General features: G+C 35.6%; 2 protein-coding genes across 2 annotated transcripts; one reads left to right on the top strand and one right to left on the bottom strand.

Moving 5' to 3' along the window:
* Positions 1–3,719: 3,719 nt before the first annotated feature.
* On the bottom strand, positions 3,720–4,546 carry LOC6033631 (rRNA-processing protein FCF1 homolog). The gene is made up of 2 exons (XM_001844006.2): positions 4,409–4,546; positions 3,720–4,348 (listed from the first exon to the last, which is right to left on the bottom strand). Exons 1-2 carry the CDS (start codon positions 4,409–4,411, stop codon positions 3,740–3,742), a joined length of 612 nt encoding a protein of 203 aa, XP_001844058.1. The 5' UTR covers positions 4,412–4,546; the 3' UTR covers positions 3,720–3,739.
* Positions 4,547–4,601: 55 nt separating this feature from the next.
* Positions 4,602–11,383, top strand: LOC6033630 (thyroid receptor-interacting protein 6). The gene is made up of 3 exons (XM_001844005.2): positions 4,602–4,798; positions 4,861–6,565; positions 10,569–11,383. The coding sequence occupies exons 2-3, from the start codon at positions 4,882–4,884 to the stop codon at positions 10,679–10,681; spliced, it is 1,797 nt and encodes a 598-aa protein (XP_001844057.2). The 5' UTR covers positions 4,602–4,798; positions 4,861–4,881; the 3' UTR covers positions 10,682–11,383.
* Positions 11,384–21,857: the final 10,474 nt, after the last annotated feature.

The following is a 21,857-nucleotide window of genomic DNA, read 5'->3' as shown; positions in this document are numbered from 1 at the left end:
TAATTACAATGATAGTTCTAAACATAATGTTGGGACGAGTTTCAAAATATAAATACTTACAAAATTTACCGTATTTTTCGAAAGTAGTAAAAATTTTATAATTTGCAATATGGGCATCAAACGCAGCGAAATTTGGTATTTATAAGAGTTTTTTCTAGTAAAATACTGCAATTTTCTTAAAATATCTTATTGTTTCTTCTTATTTGTTTTGTTCTTTGATGTTTTGTGAAAATTTGAGAATATTCGCAAAAAAATCTGTTTGATATTTTAGTATTTTATGAAATTTTGGTAATTTTACAAAAGAAAGCTCTAAAAAAGTGAAAATTTCGCGTTGTTTGATACCTATAGTGCGAATAATGCAAATTTGGGTGTTTTTTTTGTAAAATGCAAAAAGTTATAAAAATTTGAGCATTGTATAAAAATAAAGAATTTTAGGATTTTTTTTACTATTTTACAGAAAAAATCTATTAAATTTATACAAAGTTTTAATTTTTTTAATATACATTATTTTGTGAATATCTTTGGAACTTACTATATCATAAAAAATACATTCTTCGTGAAAGCATGGGAAATGTTACATGATGTGTTCGATCAAGTCAAACTTACAAAAATAAGTTACCGTCCGTTATCGTCGAAAATTTGATATTGAATTTATCGAGAAATTAAAAGAGAGAGTGTGTGCAACATGGAGTTAAACTTTCTATGAAGTTGCTGTGAAGGTTACCATGACACTTTGAAAAGTTTAACTCCATGCACACACACGCACACACTCTCACTTTTAATTTCTCTATAAATTATCTTACATATAAATTTCTGAATAAACGAATTTTTTTATCTTAAATTTTATGAGTTTTAGTCTTTTAATTTGTTGACTCAAAAAATAAATAACCTCAAATTATTACAGTCCTATTCCTCCTATTTGCCAATTTTAGGCTTAAATGATACTATCGAGAAAACTAGATTTCACGTTGAAAAAAAAAAAAAAGAAAAAAACCAGTTCGGTTATGTGCTGAGTACTTGCAAATTCATGGAAATACTGTTTTTGACAAGCTTTAAGCATTTTCCGATCTGTGATTCATATTTTCAAAAACTGTCACAAACTGTCTGAAAATGAAAAAAAAAAATTTCCTTGACTTGGAACATAGTTTAACTAACAAGTTATCGTACCCAATTAAACAATAACTTACAAATTACGTAGTAAAAAACAACATAATAATTATTTCACAAACAATCAAAACGAGGCAAAACTGCTGTAAAGAAGATTATCAACACAAAAAAATATATTTCAAATTGTTTTCAATAACTGAACTCTAACTGATTGAACTTCTATTTCAAATCAAATTGATGCCGATGATGCTATGAGACGCGGGTTCGATTCCCGCCTTATCCACTGAGCTTCTATCGGATGGTGAAGTAAAACGTCGGTCCCGGTTTCTCCTGTCTCGTCAGAGGCGCTGGAGCAGAAATCCCACGTTAGAGGAAGGCCATGCCCCGGGGGGCGTAGTGCCAATAGTTTCGTTTTTTTTCAAATCAAATTATGAAGTTCTTTGAAAAAATATTTTTTTTGCCTATTGATTTTTCGAAAATTCAGCGTTTTATTGCTCGGCCATGAAATGCTGAAAATTAAAATGACGTATTTTGTTTTTTTTTTTTTTCGCTAAAAATATAGTAAACCAGTGGGAAAAGTGATAATAATAATTATTTAATAATCTGACAAAACAACATCAAAAATTTAGATATACAGATACATACTTTAACATTTTTTTTTTTTTTTTTTTGTTTAATAAAATATAGTTTTATTGGTTTCGAAAATACAAATAGGTGGATTAATTTCCCCAGTCTGTGCAGGAATTGTACTTTTTCTTGCGTGATCTTCTCTTGGCTTGGTGGCTATTGTTTCCAGGTTTTGCAAATTTCGCTTCGTCGTCGTCGTCCTCTGGAGAAATATCCATTATATTGGACTGGAAGTTTGTTTGATCTGTTGGTTTTGTGTGGTGCTCATCGTCCGAGGTCGTTGGCTCGATTGTTGTTGTTGCTATTTTAGGTGGTGTTTTATCTGGTGCTGTTTCTGTTGCTGTTGCTGATGGTGATGGTGCTGATAGTGTTTGTGATGGTTTTGTTGTTGTTGTTGGTGGTTGTGCTGGTGGTGTTGTTGTTGTTGTTGTTGTTGTTGTTGTTGGTGAAATCGTTGAACTTTCGGCACATTTCTTTCCGAGGTGAAGTGGTTTTCCACAATGGCGGCAAGTTTTAACTTGCTGGTTGTATACCACATAGGCTAATTCCCCCTCGACCTTAATAAAGGAGGGAATTGGCTTCTCCAAGTACATCCGGACAACTCGAACTCCATTCGGAATGCCTGGGAAATATTCTCGCCAGACCTCTTTCCGAATGGAGCTGACCTGCCCGAATGCCTCGAGATGGTTGATGATTACATCGCTCGGCATCTGTGGTGGCAGATCGTGGACGCGAATTTGAACGGCGTCGTCCTCCGGGAAAATAGGTATGCGGAAGACTTTTCCTCTGCATCCTACCTTATGCCGGAGGTTGTGCTGTTCGGCTAGATCCCATGCTTCCTCCGGCGATCCTAGCTCGATGATGACGTGGTTTCGAGAGTTGTTGAGTTGGATGTTGTTAACTTTTTTAAGGTCCAGTTCGAGGTTGTTGATGATGAATTTCGAAACTGATTCGATGTCCGGTCTCACCGGCAAGACGTTGTAGTCAATAACGACGGCGTTTCGGCGATATTTCGACATTGCAACCGATTTTTAATACGGCCCCGACAAGGGGAAAAAGAACCCCACAAACAATCAAAACGAGGCAAAACTGCTGTAAAGAAGATTATCAACACAAAAAAATATATTTCAAATTGTTTTCAATAACTGAACTCTAACTGATTGAACTTCTATTTCAAATCAAATTGATGCCGATGATGCTATGAGACGCGGGTTCGATTCCCGCCTTATCCACTGAGCTTCTATCGGATGGTGAAGTAAAACGTCGGTCCCGGTTTCTCCTGTCTCGTCAGAGGCGCTGGAGCAGAAATCCCACGTTAGAGGAAGGCCATGCCCCGGGGGGCGTAGTGCCAATAGTTTCGTTTTTTTTCAAATCAAATTATGAAGTTCTTTGAAAAAATATTTTTTTTGCCTATTGATTTTTCGAAAATTCAGCGTTTTATTGCTCGGCCATGAAATGCTGAAAATTAAAATGACGTATTTTGTTTTTTTTTTTCGCTAAAAATATAGTAAACCAGTGGGAAAAGTGATAATAATAATTATTTAATAATCTGACAAAACAACATCAAAAATTTAGATATACAGATACATACTTTAACATTCAGAATAAAAAACGGAAATTTAAAATAGAGGGATTTAAAAAGTTCAAGTTTCTACTGAATTATCCAAATCTCACTCCAGATAATAAAAACACGAAATTTTCATTTGGTTCAAAATTCCTCTTATTAAAATATGAGTCAGCTAATGCTTCAATGTTTTTTTAAAACTGATTTTCTGTAATCTAAAGTCATTGAAGGCGGCAAAAATTGATATTAATTTTGACCGCGGTTAAAATTATATATCTCACTGTCCAGAAAAAATAACTGCATGCGAAACCGGACAGCACAAGCGCGCTAATTGGACTATTTGAAACGATCTAGAAATGCATGACATTTTTTTTCAATGCAAATTTAAGAATTTCTTTCGAAAATTTAAAAGCAAGCATTATAATACCAAAAAAATAATCTTTATTTCTTCGCCATCGGCTCGAACGCGTCCGGCATCCGCTCGATCACGTACCGGTTCAGCGCCACGTTCATGATCGGCACGCCGGGAATCTTCCGGATGCGCCGCTTCAGGTCCTTATCGTTGGTGGCCACGATGTAGCACTTGTGCTGGGTCACGCGCTGCACCAGACAGTCGTCGGCGTAGATTCCCCGGTGCAGGCACTTGATCCGCTCGAAGCGCGAGTCTTTTATGATCCGGAGCGCCAGCTTGTACTTGGGACCGAGCTTTTCCAGCTCGCCGACCACGCAATCCGTGACGTAGGGGATGCACTTGGCGTAGAGGCAGTCCATCATGGTTTTGACCACGTCGAGTTTGTTTTTAACGCTAAAGTTGATGAAATTGGTGTCGACGAGGATGTGGTAGGGCGGGCCGAGCTGGGTGTTGTACTGGAAGAACATGGCCGAGCTGGTTTGGGTCTTTTCCATCAGGTTGGGCTCGTCGGAGGGTTTGGGCTTCTTTTTGGACGGGGTGCGATCCGTGGGTTTGAGCCGGGAGTCCGTTGTTTTGATCATCCGCTTGAGCTGGGCGGATCGCTGCGTTTGCAGGCGCTTCAGCTGGACCTTTTTGCCCTGGAATGGTGGGAGGAATAGTGAATTACATTTTGTAAAGGTTAAAAGATTAAAAATTACCATTTTGATGTAAACTTTTAAGGAATTCCTCGAAAAATTAAATTAAATTTGAACCACTTTCAGCACATGTGCACGATTGTTGTTGTTTACCGACGTATTTGACGTTTCTCGCAAACCCATGTGGCGACTTTTGTGGTCTACACTGTAAAATGAAAATCCCTTCGTTCGCGTTCGCTCGGTTGTTTATAAAACGTCAGAATCGTGATGTCATTCATTCGTTTTCTGATGGTCGCACACACAAAAGAATCATTCCATTGAGCAAAGAAAAGAAAAGGGTGCACCATTGATGATAAAAGAGCTTTTTTCGCGAGCAGGAAAGACAAGTGCGAAATTCTAGCAAATTTGTGTGATTCATTGCCAGTGACTTGGCCGTGCGCAGGTTGATTTCCAGTGAGTAATTCGCTTATCGCGGCGAGAAACGCCCTTTTGTAACATTTTGTAATTCGGCGCAGGAGGGACGGAAGGACGGAACAATGAACACCCCGCAACAGCTGGACCACCTTTCGAGGTCATCGTCGACGGTGCCGCAGTATCAGGCGCCGCAGCCGCAGTATGGAACTCCGCTGCCGGACAGTGGTGCCCTGCCCGGGATGATCATGATGGGCAAGAAGGGACCGGCAGTTCCGCCAAAGCCGAAGAAGCCGTCCCCGTCGACCGTTCCGCCGCAGGTTCCGAAGAGTTCCAACGTCAAGCGGTACTGCGAACCGTCCTACTCGACGCTGCTGGGCCAATCCGGAGAGGAGCATTCGTACACCAACTCGCCGACCGGAGCGGGTCGTGCCACTCCTGGGAAGATGGGCATCCGGAAGGTCACGCTGGACAATGCGGTAGAGTTGCAGCAGCAGAAGGAAGCGCTGGAGCATCACAAGCGGATTATGGACATTAAGATGCAGCGTGGCCAGGCGGACGGAGCGGTCTACGAGAATACCACGCCCAAGTTCTACGAAGGGGACGTGACCTACGCCAATGTCCCCGGAGGACCAAGAAACGGCGATGGAGGGCTGATCTACAGTAACATTGCCCACAACAATGGCCAGAAGCCACGCACGCAGAGACAGATTTCCGACGAACTTCCACCGCCTCCGGTTCAGGAGCACTCACAGGTTCCGCTGTCCCTGAACGAGTTGACCCTGGAAGACAACGACGACGAGTTCCCACCACCCCCCAGCCCGGTCAGTTCTTCCTACAGCGAACTCAGAAGGGCGACCGATCCTCCCCAGATGGGACGGAACCATCAACCCCAGCCAACGTACAACATGGTCGGCCCCGGTGCCACCGGCCAAACCTACAGCAACATGGCCCCAAACAACCAAATCTACGCCAACAACATGCACCAATTCTACGGCATCAGCTCCCAAGGCTCGACGTACGAATCTATCTACGAACCGATCAACCCACGTCCAACCAGTCAAATGTCCGGCCGTTCCAACTACTCCCTCTACACGCCCTACGTCAACTCCCGCGGCATCAACAGCCCCAACGACACCATGCTGAACCAACAACAGCAGCATCAACAACAGCAACAGCAGCAACATCGTCACCACGTCCCAAAAGAAAACGAAGTCGACAAGCTGACCGACCTCCTCGTCCAGTCCATGGACAACGTCGGACAAGATCCGGACTCGTTCGACGAGTTCCTCACCGACACCTTCGGCACCTGTGTCCAGTGCGGCGAACGCGTCGTCGGTGAAAACACCGGCTGCACCGCCATGGACCAGATCTTCCACATCGCGTGCTTCACCTGCCAGCAGTGTCAAATCAACCTGCAGGGCAAACCGTTCTACGCCCTGGACGGCAAACCGTACTGCGAGGAAGACTACCTCAACACGCTGGAAAAGTGCTCCGTCTGTCAGAAGCCGATTCTCGAGCGCATCCTCCGTGCCACCGGAAAGCCGTACCACCCGCAATGCTTCACCTGTGTCATCTGCGGCAAGTCGCTGGACGGGATTCCGTTCACCGTGGACGCCACCAATCAAATTCACTGCATTGAAGATTTCCACAAAAAGTTTGCTCCGCGTTGCTGCGTGTGCCAGAAGCCCATCATGCCGGAACCGGGACAGGACGAAACGATCCGGGTGGTGGCGCTCGATCGGAGTTTCCACGTGTCGTGCTACAAGTGTGAGGATTGTGGGCAGCTGTTGTCTTCGGAGGCGGAAGGTAAGTGGACGATCATTAGGGAGGGTTAGTTCCTTTTTTCGACGAATTTTGTGGATTTTGAAGATTTCAGGGTGGCCACTTCAGTCGGGAAATCAGGAAATCGGAATCTCGCTAAAATTCGCAAACATCGGGAAAAGTCGGGAAAGTTGGGATTATTTGAAAACTATATTTGTACTCTTGAATAATTTTGTATTTTAAATGCACTTTCTTAAAATGTTAGTTTCCTTTCACAATTTCATTAATCAAGAAATTTTTTATAAGTTCATAATAAAGATTACAGACAAATTTTAACAGCAAAAAAATAAATGAAAAAACTATTTTTTAAATTTTACGAATGATTCTAAATTTAACATTAGAAATCTGACAAATTGTTGTCGAGCTATCGTCTCTTGAAAAATAAGGTCACAATAAATGACACTCAGGTTTGTTACGGACGGCGCGGATCGCGCGGATTTGCTGACTAATTTTGCTCAGGCGCGGATTTCGCGTGGATGGCAATTTTGATAAATAAATTAATTGGGAGAGATAGAATTACTTTCAAGTTATTAAGAAAAATATTATCAGAAATTACGATAATTTGTTTTTTTTTTCATTGAGTGCAATTTCAATTTCTTATTAATAGATTTTTTTCTGAAAATGTTTGTTTGTTTTTTACCGTATAAATATTTTTTTCTAAATTTAAACATTCTTGGCGAAAAATAAAAAAAAAATCAGAACATTAAAAAATTAATGCTCCATCATTCAAAATTCAAATTTCAAAAATGCGAAACTTTTTTTTATGTTAATAGTTTTATAATTAAAATTTTTAAAATTTCGGTTTAAATTTTTTTTGAATTTCTAAAATCGTAATTTAAAAAATCTGAAATTTCTAAATTCAGAATTAAAAAAATCTGAAATTCAAAATTTAAAGAAAAATTGAAAATTAATAAAAATCAAAATTTGAAAAAAAATCAAAATAAAAAAAAAATCAAAATTTAAAAAGTTAAAATTTGAAAACAAAAATATTAAATTTAAAACAATTTTGAAAACAAAAAAAAACGAAATCTCAAAAATCTCGAATAAAATTTAAATTCTTAGATTCTTAAATTCCTAAATTCTCAAATTTCTAAATTCTTAAATTTTAAAAAGAATAAAAAAATAAATATTTTAAATATTGGAAATGCAATTTGTTTCGGTATGAAATTTTATTGAGGAATTTGGAATACAATCTGTATTAAAATTCATAGATATTGAATTTTTAGGATTTTAAAAACTAAAATTTAATCATATTAAAATTTTAGATTTTGGTTTTTTTGAGCTTATTCTTTTGAAGTTAAATTTTATTTATTAGATTTTTAAATTTTGTTTATATTGGTTTATAATTTTCTATTTTGTTTGTATTGGTAAAAATTATTGTTAAGTCCCCCTGATTTGCAAAAAGATTTTTTTGTGACCTTTCCTGACGTCTCTTGAGATATTTTTTTAATGTTTTTTTTTGTTTTTATTCCTTCAAACATAAAACGAGTTCCATTTTTTTTATCAAATATTTTCTGTATCAGTTTTTTCCTTTGGAAATAACATTTCTTGAATGTTGGTCGCGATTTTTTTATATGGCGCGGATTTCGCGCGGATTGGGGTTTCGGTCGGCGCGGATTTGGCGAGGTTTTTTTTCGACTTTCCCGTAACAACCTTGCGACTTAGAAACACATTTTTTTTAATTGAGAACGATGCAAATAATTCAAGAAATAAATGAACTAAAATATTTCTATTCTAATTTAAGGTAAACAAATTAGGTTTAAAATTACAATAACTTGAAAATGAAAGTTTTTTGAAATAAATTAGTAAAGTTTTTTTTATATTGCAAAGTGATGGGGAGTTCGTAGTTTTTGAGTGATTTTTTTGCGGGCCTAGAAAGCCTTATAAAGTGCTAGTCCTAATAATTAGTCAAAGACACAAAATAGATCAGAAAATTCCTTCAAATGATACAGAGATTCATTATTTGTCCTTCAAAACTAATAATTTTCTAAACGTTGATCATTCAAGTCGGGAAAGTTTGGCAAAAATTGGGTCCTAAAATGAAGCTTAGATTGCTGATATTATTGTTCACAGCAATAATGCTTATTTTTCTGAGTACAATGACCCTTTGTACGACCACAATAAGTTTATAATGGATTTTTAAATCAATTTTGAAAAATTATCCTCGCGGTCCTTCTTGACAGAAAAGCTCCTACTTGACAGCTAGTTCCAAGGGGACCATAGTTGATCCATCGAAAAAATGTTGTCTTGTCAATATTTTTTTTTGCATTAAAATGAAAAAAAAAAAGTGATAACAAATGGTTTTTAATCGTGTTTATTAACGTTGTACATAAAAATTGACATAGGGCTTTAGTATCCAATTTGGAAATTCGCCAAAATCCGCAAAAAAAAAGAATTCTGATTTTTCTATAAAAGTCTGGAATACTCGGTTGAAAATTATTTTCTGAATTTTGAATAATTTTATTATGTTTTGTGCAATTTTCAATTCAATTGCACTAAATTAAGGATTGAATTTTGGATTAAATATTAGGGACATTGAATAATAAGAAGTTATGTCGTAGACATAACCGGAATAACGTTGAATAACGTTGTTAATATCAGTTTAGCTAATATAGAAGGGCATTAGAAATAAAACTAGAGTTTGGAACATAATCTTTAAAAAATATTAGTATCGACCTCAAAATGTTGATCCCAAAACAGAAAAAAAGAAGCCTTCTAAAAAAATTTTGTTTGCATAATCCATGGAACAAAAAACATTAAGTTTGTCAATAAAATATTTTTTTTTTTTGTATTTTGAAGTTTTTAATATTTTTTTTATTTTTTTTATTGTTTGAGTTTTCTCTTAGAATCAAAATTATTAGTGTTTCCATTTTTAACTTAATTTTGTTATTTATGTAGCTATTTCCACTAAAATAGGTGTCAATTTTTATGTACAATGATTAAAACAAACGAATAAAAACCAATTCTAATATTTTTTTTTTTTCAATTGAATGCAAAAAAAAAGATAATTGACAAGACAACATTTTATGATGGATCAACTATGGTCCCGTTGAAACGAGCTGTCAAGTAGGATGCTTTCTGTCAAGAAGGGCCAAGAAGTTAATTTTTAAAAATTAAATTAAAAATCCATGTTAAATCCTTTTCAGTCGTACAAAAGGTCATTGTGCTCACAAAAATAAGCTTTATCGCTGTGAACAATAATATCACAAATTTTAACTAAATTTTAGGACCCAATTGGGTACTAAAGTTAAGCTTAAATTTGTGATACTATTGTTCACAATGATAAAAAATATTTTCCTGGGTACAATGACCCTTTGTACGACCGCAAAGGATTTAAAAAAAAAAACAAATCAAATTTAAAAGGATTTAAAATGGATTTTTAATTCAATTTAAAAAAAATAACATCGCTGTCCTTCTTGACATAAAAGGTCCTACTTGACAGCTCGTTCCAAGGGGATCATAGTTGATCTATTGAAAAAATGTTGTCTTGTCAATTTATTTTTTTTTGCATTAAAATGAAAAAAATGTGATAACAAATGGTTTTTAATCGTGTTTTTTACCGTTGTACAAACAAATTTTCATAGGGCTCTAAGATCCTATTGAAATATTTTTATTAACTAAGAAATCTTGTTTGATGATATATGTTGACTTTTTTATAAACAGTTTTTGATTTGCAATTGTTTCTTAAGAAATTCCTATTATTTAAGTATGTGGAAAAGTCGGAAATTTTCTAAATGGTATTTGAGTGGCCACCCTGAAAATTATTCAGTTCATAGAAAAGTGAAACATGAAGAAAAATAATTGTTGAAACTAAATTTTAATCTTAAAAAAAAAATTATGCGTTTACTTCAAAGTGAAGTTTATCTTTTTCTAAGGATTATGAATAAAAAAAGTCGTTGTTTGAGTAACGTAAATATAAAATTTTAAAAATGTTGGAAAAAATCAGAAAAATACTCAATCACTCCCCTCTCTCTCTCTCTCTTTCCAGGCGGCATCGGGTGCTACCCCCTCGACGACCACATCCTGTGCAAAAGCTGCAACGCCAAGCGTGTCCAGGCGCTCTCGATGTCGTACCACACTGGAATGACCACCGAGTTGTAAGAAGCCTCCGGCAAAATGGGGCAAAATTATCGTGTGTCATCACTCTGTTGTTCGTGCAACAGATAAAAAGAAAAAAAAACCCTTTTTAAACAAACTCTATTTCATCGAACTATCGAACGGTTTATAGTCAATCGAGCATATTAAGCAGGAAAAAAGAAAAAGAAGTTGTAGATTTAGCGCGGTGGGACAAATGAAACTTATTTGTTATTATTCTGGCTGTTAATTTAGTTTGTAGATGAGGCGCATGCAAGCACGAACGCTCAACCATTTTATCATAAACTTAAAGTATATAATATTAACCGAATTGCACACAAACCTAATCTTAAGAATTTCATTGATAAATGTGCATCTACTTAAAATACGACTACATTCCACTGAAACTACTTACTGTAACGCATTTTTTAAAACACTTGAAGTAACAAACAACAAATGTAATCGAACATTGCCAACAAACACGAAATCTTGATAGTTGAAAAAAAAAAGACTAGAAGTTTTAGCTAAAACAAAACAATTGCATTTATTCAAACGTATAAGAATATCGAAGCTCGTAGCAAAGAAAAAAATATTGAAAGAATATAATCCAAACAAAACATTCCAACTTTTTTGCTTGTGCGTGAATGCAAGCAACTTATGCATGTAAACAAATGGAAATAATAATTATAACAAACTTAAATGTGGAAATAAAGAAAACAATAATAAAGTTGCAAAACTATTCAATTGGTGAATATTTGTCTTTCTCTTAAGAAAAATAGAACTCCCTCCGGAACCGGTTACTGCTGCTCCTGCGGGAGTAGTGGTGATGGCGCTCCCAGCGTCGAAAACTCCTCAAAGCCGTGCCGATAGCCTGTGACGTATTGCTCGGACAATTTTTAGGGTTTTTATTCATTGAAAAAAATCAGTATTTTTTTTCCAAAAGATCGGAAAATTTCACGAATGTTTTATATTTTATCATTGAAAATCGGACCGTTAGTCACTGAGTTATCGATTTTAGAAAATTTTATTTTTAATTTTATTTACTGTTTTTTTTTTCAGCAACCAGAGGTCCAATCTTCAATGTCTCTTAGACAATTTTATACATATTTTATTATAAATAAAACATATTTTATTATAGAACTTAAAAAAAAAACAAAAAAAAAACGGGAATTCAAATAATGAACACTATTTAAAAAAAAAAATCAAAAAAACCGGAATTTTATCGGACAAAATTTAACTATGAATTGCTATATTTTGAAAACGGTACACTTAATCAAAAAATTTAAAGTACTTTTCGATTGCAAATTCGATTTTACAAAAAAATGAGGTCAAAAAAAAAAAAATAAGTACAACATATATTTTTTTTATAACTCGTCGGCAAAATGTTGGTCCGTACTTTTGAGTGGCTTAAAAGATGCAGGAATTTGTCCCCTAAAACAATTAAAAAAAAATAAAAATTAACTACGGATTTTGGGAAATTGATTTTTTCTAAAAAAAAAGTTAATAAAAATCATTCAAAAAATTCCTTGAAAACTTACAATTTTTTGAATAATTACGTACCATTTTTAAAACGTAAATTTTTGTAACAGCTGCCAAAATTGTACGGAGATTTGTATGGGTGAACCAATGGCTTCAAATGGCTTCTTTTATGAGAGGGAAGGACCCCACAAAGTTTGAGCCAAATAAAAAAAAAACAAAAACAAATGGTCGAAATCGGCTGATTTTGTAGAGAATTGCCCTTATAAGATACAGATCTTCGAAACATTCACTTGTCAATTTGGTTAATACATACATGTAAATCGTCAAAAATGTCAGAGGTTGGTATGAGCACACATTTAAACTTTTTTAGAAATCTTTTTGCAGGGCATTAACATATACATTTTCATCTATTAACAAAATAAATTTGAAGACATTTGAACGTACAATTGCCGAGGTATAAGGCTTTCTAGTCGGAAATTTACCAACACATTCAAAATATGTTTACATTACAGCTGGACGTTTGTTTGCATCCGATTACCTATCTCTTTCTAGCAAAAGTTTTTTGTCAGGCGACTTTTAGCTGGTTTTTTTGATTGACCGCTGGATATGTCAGCAAACATACTTCGCAGGGCTGTGACAGCTCGAGCTCGATCATTGTTTGCATCAGGACACTGTGACGAGGAATTCGTAATTTTTGGGTTAAATTATATTTTTTACACTGGGCCTAGAAAGCCTTATAGCTATTTTAAGTTAGCAGTTTCAAAAAACACTGCACATCTCAACACTGCTTTGACCAAATCGGCTCAAAATTTTGGTGAAGACTTGTTGAAACGGTCCTGTGTGCATGATGAAGGCCGATTTCCAAAAACTAATTTTTTTAAAAAAGATAAAAATATTTTTATGTTTTTCATATAAAAAATGCCTCAGTTTTTGATTTTTTGTATTTTTTAAAAAAGCAAAATTTCAAAATCGGGCTTCGTCATGCACACGGGATACGTATTGAGAGTCTTCACCCAAAATTTCAGCCAATTTGATCCATCCCATCTCGGTGTTTAGAGAAAAACGTTCACAAATTTTAACAGTTCGCTTTGCGCATGGCAAAATTGTGAACTTAAATCGTCTCTTACTCTTAGGATTACTTTTGTTCGAATAAAAATACTGATACTTGTACTTTTGTATCAAATTATGTATGTTTTGTTATAATAGTACAGTTCAGACTTAACTATCCGAGGCCTCAATTATCCGTAGTTTCTATTATCTAAAGTTTTGTATGGGATTTCGGATAATCGAATCATGAGCAAATTATAATACTTTTTTCGTATTTTTTTATTTTCTTACTTTTAACATCAAATCCGAGTTCTGCGACCACTGCGACCAATTTGATTGTTTTTAAAATAAAAATGCCTTTTTTCAGTATTTTATCGTCGCCATATTGGCCGTCATCTTGGATTTAAAAATTCTAAATCATTTTTGAGTAGTTTATGGATCATATTTAATCTCGACAAACACAAATAAGACAACGAACAAAAAATATCCGATTTTTTTTGACTGTAATAGGTCTAAATTCTTTAAACTTAACAATGCTGACATTTTTATTTAAAAAAAAATTAACAAAAATTTTTTCAACCAAAATAGTTTCGATGGTCAGAGAAGATTGTTTAACCAATCTTATAGGTATCCACATTTTTAAGCGAAGATGGCGTTACGAAAGGTGTACGCCCGAAATGTCAAAATCGCGCAGTGGTACCAATATTAGAAAAAAAAAAGTTTGGCTGTCATGCCATGGCACACTTTTTTTGTAATGTTGGTACCACTGCGGGATTTTGACATTTCGGGCGTTCACCATTCGTTACGCCATCTTCGCTTAAAAATCTGGATATTTGGGGATTAGCAAAGTTATTTTTTTCTGTTTTCTTGTTAGGGTTAACTCGTGTCGTTTAGCGGTCTTCGAAAAAGTTGTTTGTCATAAAATTTAACTTAAGAGTCTCACACAATAATTTGGCTTTTACCCATTTTTTTTTCTTCAAATTTTTCCATTGAAACCTTAACTGATTTCGCTCAAAATTGACACAGTTTCTTATTTTTACGTAAAGAATCGAGCCAGGATTTTCCGAAAAGAAATCAATTTTTCTTGTCACCTAAAATGCAACTATTAACCCTCTACAACCCAACCCCGCCTTTAGACGGGCTTCAATTTAAAAAATCGCCAAATATCCATTTTTCAACCAATTTTAGATCTGAGCAGTTCTCTAGGATTTCGGTCATTCGATTTTTTTTTTGTATTTTTTAATCCGACTGAAACTTTTTTGGTGCCTTCGGTATGCCCAAAGAAGCCATTTTGCATCATTAGTTTGTCCATATAATTTTCCATACAAATTTGGCAGCTGTCCATACAAAAATGATGTATGAAAATTCAAAAATCTGTATCTTTTGAAGGAATTTTTGATCGATTTGGTGTCTTCGGCAAAGTTGTAGGTATGGATACGGACTACACTGAAAAAATAATACACGGTAAAAAAATTTGGTGATTTTTTATTTAACTTTTGTCACTAAAACTTGATTTACAAAAACACTATTTTTATTTTTTTATTTTTGATATGTTTTAGAGGACATAAAATGCCAACTTTTCAGAAATTTCAGGTTGTGCAAAAATCATTGACCGAGTTATGAATTTTTAATCAATACTGATTTTTCAAAAAATCGAAATTTTGGTCGTAAAAATTTTTCAACTTCATTTTTCGATGTAAAATCAAATTTGCAATAAAAAAGTACTTTACTGAAATTTTGATAAAGTGCACCGTTTTTCAGGTTAAAGCCATATTTAAGTGACTTTTTTGAAAATAGTCGCAGTTTTTCATTTTTTAAAATTAGTGCACATGTTTGCCCAGTTTTGAAAAAAATATTTTTGAAAAGCTGAGAAAATTCTCTATATTTTGCTTATTCGGACTTTGTTGATACGACCTTTAGTTGCTGAGATATTGCAATGCAAAGGTTTAAAAACAGGAAAATTGATAATTTCTAAGTCTCACCCAAACAACCCACCATTTTCTATCGTCAATATCTTAGCAACTAATGGTCCGATTTTCAATGTTAATATATGAAACATTTGTGAAATTTTCCGATCTTTTCGAAAAAAATATTTTCAAAATTTTCAAATCAAGACTAACATTTCAAAAAGGCCAAACATTCAATATTACGCCCTTTTAAAATGTTAGTCTTGATTTGAAAATTTCGAAAATATTTTTTTCGAAAAGATCGGAAAATTTCACAAATGTTTCATATATTAACATTGAAAATCGGATTATTAGTTGCTAAGATATTGAAGATAGAAAATGGTGGGTTGTTTGGGTGAAAATTAGAAAACATAAATTTTCCTGTTTTTAAACCTTTGCATTGCAATATCTCAGCAACTAAAGGTCGTATCAACAAAGTCCGAATAAGCAAAATATAGAGAATTTTCTCAGCTTTTCAAAAATATTTTTTTCAAAACTGGGCAAACATGTGCACTAATTTTAAGAAATGAAAAACTGCGACTATTTTCAAAAAAGTCACTTAAATATGGCTTTAACTTGAAAACGGTGCACTTTATCAAAATTTCAGTAAAGTACTTTTTTATTGCAAATTTGATTTTACATCGAAAAATGAAGTTGAAAAATTTTTACGACCAAAATTTCGATTTTTGAAAAATCAGTATTGATTAAAAATTCATAACTCGGTCAATGATTTTGCACAACCTGGAAATTTCTGAAAAGTTGGCATTTTATGTCCTCTAAAACATATCAAAAAATAAAAAAAATTAAAAATAGTGTTTTTTTGTAAATCAAGTTTTAGTGACAAAAAGTTAAATAAAAAAATCACCAAATTTTTTTTACCGTGTATTATTTTTTTTTCAGTGTAGTCCGTATCCATACCTACAACTTTGCCGAAGACACCAAATCGATCAAAAAATTCCTTCAAAAGATACAGATATTTGAATTTTCATAAATCATTTTTGTATGGACAGCTGCCAAATTTGTATGGAAAATTATATGGACAAACTAATGATGCAAAATGGCTTCTTTGGGCATACCGAAGGCACCAAAAAAGTTTCAGTCGGATTAAAAAATACAAAAATTTAAATTGAAGAAAAAAGACCGATTCCGTAGAGAATTGCTCATCTTTAAAAAGCATTGGAAAGTAGAACTCTTAAAATTTTAGAAAATTTCAGGGTTGGAAGTTTTATTTGTTTTATGTGACTTTGCCAATGTTTTTTAAAAATGTCATTTTTTTAGGGGTCAACTTTGGCTGTGTTTTTTATTAACATTTCCTATATTTTCAGTAAAAAGAAGTATGCAGTAATTTTTCTAGTGTCCCAGACTATGCCTTTACGCATTTTTTTACAACTTAAATGATAATAGTGCTATTTCATAGCAGAAAATGTGAAAAACAGGCAAAAAATTGGTAAAAAAACATGAAAAAATTAGATAGGCAAAATGTAATGATATTAGGTGGTAGAATAGGCCATATACTACCAAAAACAAACATAAACTAAACAAGATAAATGCAAATTAAAATACTAAAAATTAAACAAGAAAAACATAAAACAAGAGAAGTAAAGTTTTTCGTAGAACAAAAGTTGCTCAAAATGACCTGAACACGGGAAAAATAAAAATTCTCGAAAAAAAAAAATGGGCAGTAGAGGGTTAACAAAAATAAACGCTATGAAAAAAATTAAAAATAAAGGAACGGCATGTAGAGTCGATTGCCAGCAGTGAGGCTGCATGGTCGCTAGCTACTAGCTTTACACGTTTTTTTCTGAGTTCTGCTTAATATCAAGTATTAAGTATTTTGTGATAAAAATAACGGTGCGTCTCCCCAATATTTTAATATACTCCATTAAACAAGTAAAACAAAAAACAATTAGTTGAGTCACCATGCACCTCCACTCCAAGCATGTTAATTTATTTTGTCTGAAACCCATTTTTACCGCAATAATATTTTAAGTCTTACATATTCTTGATCAGGATGGTGAAACACAATATTTTAGAATAAAAGATTGACTAGAAATGATTAAAAATTATAGACCAATAAATCAGTCAACTAAGAAACATTTTTAACAAAATTTGAATATTGGAATGTCCTTTATTTTAATTTAAAAAAAAATATTTTCATTATTTTTGGTATTCAAAATGGAAGAAAAATGTTGTAATATTTAGCAGCAAACAGCTAAGAAATGACTGAGATATCGACATCACATGCTCCCAAACCCGTTACTCAAACAAAGTGTTCAGAAGAGCATCATTTGCTTATCTCAACTCAACACCCACTTTGCGAGCACAATCAGAAACGCTGCTGCTGCTGTCCTGTCTTTCCCAACGTCGCCCTTTCGAATGCTAATCCAATAATCTCTTATAACATTTGCCATGTCCATGTCCAGTCCACTCACGTAGGGACCATTCCGGGAACCTCCCTTCTTCCCTTTCCGTGTTGGATTGGCCGCACCAGATTCAAATGGCATAAAAATTGCTTCGCATTTTGAGCCTCAGCCTCATCCCCCATGCTCTCTCTCTTGTTTTTTTAACACCATCTCAAGGGATGAATATATTTTCATCATCTGTTTTTTATTCATTTCGCTCATCCTTGCCCTCTCTCCTGGGGGAAGCAGCACCACATCTCGGAATGTCCACCGGCCGGAGGGTGAACTGGACATTTCCCACCGACTTGCTTTCGGAAGCGCCCCCGGAAAATGGGAAATATTCCTGGCCAGGGAAATAAATGAGATTGAAAGCATTATCCTTCGGCTCCGTGCATGTTTGAGTTTGTTTGTGTGTGCTTTCGGATAAAAAGATGCTGGATGAGTGTAAAAAAGGACGTGGAACCTGCGTCCGACGGACGCGGCGACGACGGCTTTCCATGAATCTTCAATCGGGGGAAGTTTCGGACGTGTGGGGACGAATGGGAAAAAAGTTACTTGAGTTGTGTTTCTTTTGGGGAAATGGAGTTGTAATCTAACTAAAATTTCATCATTGAACTAAGTTTTCACCACCGACCGTATTAATTTGTCGTCGCTCCATACGCTTAGTGACGTGATGGAAGCAAGGGCGTCTATGCGAAGTGTCTCTACACCCGCTACAAATGTCCAGCGCTTAAGGAGGAAATTTAAGAAATCTATAAAAACAAATTAAAGTAGCATTAACTTTTGAAAAAGAACATTTAAAACTAAATTTAATTATAACTGGGATTTTTTTTCTCTGCTAAGTGAATCGCTCAAACTGTCCTCCTTTTCCCAAAGAAGCAGCAACAATAAATATAAGCAAAAAGGATATATTTTGGGGTGGAGGGTGCCCAAAAGCCAAAGCCAGGAGGAAAACCCGGCTCGCCGCTGTCATATTTCTCGTGTTTACAATCCTCTTTGGGTACGGACGGGGCTTTGCTCACTCGTCGCAGTAGGCCGTGAACGACAGGAGGGTTTTTTGGAAGGTTGTTGGGGGGGCGACCAAGGGGTAGGACACAAGATAAATAGATGGAAAAAGGCTTCTGTGATGATAACGAAAAGTGAAAGCATTCGTTCTTTTTTTCTTCTCAGGGACGAAGAATTTGTAGCACATCTGTGTGTGTTTCTTTTAAATTCTCCCGGGACTGGAGAGGGTGGCCGGTTTGAGTTTGAGAGCTCGAGGGCTGTTGTAGGTAAACCCGGGTCCGGTGTGGTTTTGGCCGGATTTCAGTTGTTATTGGAGGACTTTTTTATCTTCTTGTTGAGTCAAGGGAAAATTTGTAAGAGGTTTAGCATTTGGGCCACAAATACATCCCGGTGATTGTTTGCTTTTCAAAACGAAACAAGTTATTGTTTAGTCGGGAAAAGGTACACACACGTGTCTTGGATGAAGAAAAAAGTAAATATTTGCTTGAATCGAAAGAAAATGTTTCTTGATGATTGGATAACATTTTGCTTTTGTAATCCGTAAGGCATTTGTACCAGACATTGAAATCATTATCAGAAATCCAATTACATCTTGAATTGTATTTTGTTTGTGAATTTCACTTGAAAGTTTATTTTTTATAATTAAAAAAAAGTTGGAAATAAGTAAAACTTGAACATATTTTGCACTAGTCTCGGTCGGTTGGCCAGATTTCCCAAAAGGCCAACTCCGCGCCCGGCCAGCAAACCGCAAAAGTACAGATACGTGTCCCCGGCGGTAAATGTCCTCCGGAATGACACAAACTAGAGCAATAAAACACATAAAATCCCATCGAATAATCGAAATGTCACATTAAATTGTGAAATATATTCTTCTCTCATCCCGGACCCGGCATATACGAAAGCACAGAAAGTAGGCGCAGAAGGTGCACACGCAGTAGCCATAGATTTTTGGCATTAGCCGCCGCACAGTGGAATCGGAAAATTCAAATGCGTATTCCAGGGAGGACATTCGTACGGCTTTGGGTCTGATTTATGTGGCCACTAGTGGCGAAGCCCGCACCACGCTGTGGGTGCATATCCGGTCGGGATGGTCCGGAAAATGGGATGAAGGGACGTGCCAACCATAAACACCTCTTTTTTTTTCGTTGTGAGTGATTTCATATTATTATGATATTATTGGTACAATCGAAATTTGTTTGAACAAGAAAAAAGCTATTTAGCAAATTTCTTGTTGAGACAATTTCTACAAAAAAGTTTTTTTTTGCCAAACGTGATTTTCAACGCTGACAGGGACTGTCTGCAATGTTTACGACAGTTTTTCTCTTCGTTTCAATTCCATTTCCATTGGAAGACTAATACAGATGAAACCAGACTACCGTCAACTGGGGCGAATTGGGACTACAGTCTGAATAAAAAAATAGTATTAATTGACAAAACAACAAAAAATATATTTTTTAGAACAATTCTTTTCATATTATTGTCTAAAAAAACATTGATTCAATTAGAAAATCTGTACTCCAGATACAGATTTTTGAATATTTACTGAAAATATCCCTCATTTTTCTGGAACGCCATTTTTTTTTAACAAATCACCGGAAATCACGCCCAATTTAAAACCTTCCCTTCTATGTAAATTTTACGCAAATCAGTGAGAAGCCAAAAAGGGTGAAAGCACCCTTTTAGTTCCCTTTGTTGAGTTAAAAAGTAATGGAGGGGAGATTTTTATTTGACTTGTCTACTTCTACAAGCAAGCTTAAATATGTGCATGTGACATATCAACAAATTACGTTAAATTAAGAAAGACACGAAACCGAAAAAGTTTTTCATCAGGAAAGACGCAAGAAAAAAGTTCAATAAATTGTCAGTCAGTGCAGTTTAACTTGTTTGATTACCGAAACCGTCAACATGGCACATTCGCATTTTTATTGGAAATTCCAACGCTGACATTTGATTATGATTGCGACCCCGTCCAAATTGAAACCAGTTTGATGCGATCGCAGCAGCCGTCGCCGATATCGATAATCTGGCACCAAGCAATCTCCCGTCGCAATCGCATTTTTTGTTTTGTTTTCGTTTTATGTTTATTTTGCATGGAACGCATTATGCAAGGCCTGCTGTTCTTTGTCCACGCAGATCAACGACCGAGGGGTTGCAGCGTTTTCCTCCCGGATCTCCGAGGGGTTGTTTTTTCTTCCGACTTTTTTTAGACCAATCTTATTTTTTCTTTCTTTCGCTCCTCTTCTCCCCCGTCGCATCATCCAATTTCTTAATCTACGTAATGATATGGCAGTCATTCTCAATCGACCTCGGCCCATAAATAACTGTCACCCTCGCGTCGACCCACCACACCACCGGAACGGAAGAGTGACGCGACCGACCGACCTCCCCCGGGGACTATCAAAACTGTCGAACCCCTCGCGGTGGGGGGTGGTTTGGTGCGGGAAATTCTGATGGTTTCAGCAAAACTTGTTTTATTCTTTTTGATTGTTTGTAATTGGGATTAGGGTGTGGGGAAATTTATTGTCTACAATTTTCAGAAGAATTGATTAATTATTCAAAAATTTAAATACAATTTGCTTAACGAGTGGCGATAATGACCACAACGGACTCATTCCATTGTATTAAAACTCCCCAAAGATTGATGAGGTGGTTCGTCGCTTGGTTGAGGTCTTCATTTGATTAATTTTTAGCCCCACACACGGTCGCGTCACGTCGGTTCAATCAACCGCGGGTGATGCGGGGTTATGCGGCCACAGGTAATTAGGGCCCAGGCGTGACGCCTCGCACCGTGGACTTATAATTAACTCGAAAAATTTGTTAATCTATTCATCGATCGACGCCGCCGCGGTCCTTCAGATGTGTGTGCTGATGCTGTATGTAGATCGTGCATGTTTGCTCCTGGGAACGACGACCACAACCGCCCTCTTCCTCCTCGATGGTTGTTGTTTGTTGTTTTTATGCGATCAGCAAAGAAGTAATTCATCAAAGCAGGCGCTGCTGGCTGATGCCTGGGATCATGTAATCACGCAAAGTAGCGAACCGAACGTCACACCTTGCTGCATTTTTGGTGAACAACGGATAGTAGGCGATGCTTGTACTCGATTTCAGGGGTCGTGCATAAATCACATAATTATTTTGTGTCGAATTTTTTGCACTTTCTGACACACTTAAACCGGGATTTTATCTGTTTTTTTTTTTTTACAAAAGAGTTTGATTTTTGTATTTTTGTATTTTTGTATTTTTTTTTGTATTTCTGTATTTTTGTATTTTTGTATTTTTGTATTTTTGTATTTTTGTATTTTTGTATTTTTGTATTTTTGTATT

The sequence above is a fragment of the Culex quinquefasciatus genome, chromosome 2 (genome assembly GCF_015732765.1).
Source record: "Culex quinquefasciatus strain JHB chromosome 2, VPISU_Cqui_1.0_pri_paternal, whole genome shotgun sequence".
In the NCBI taxonomy this organism is placed as follows: domain Eukaryota; kingdom Metazoa; phylum Arthropoda; class Insecta; order Diptera; family Culicidae; genus Culex; species Culex quinquefasciatus.
Note: the sequence above shows the minus strand (reverse complement) of the source record. Positions and strands in the feature narration are given on the sequence as shown.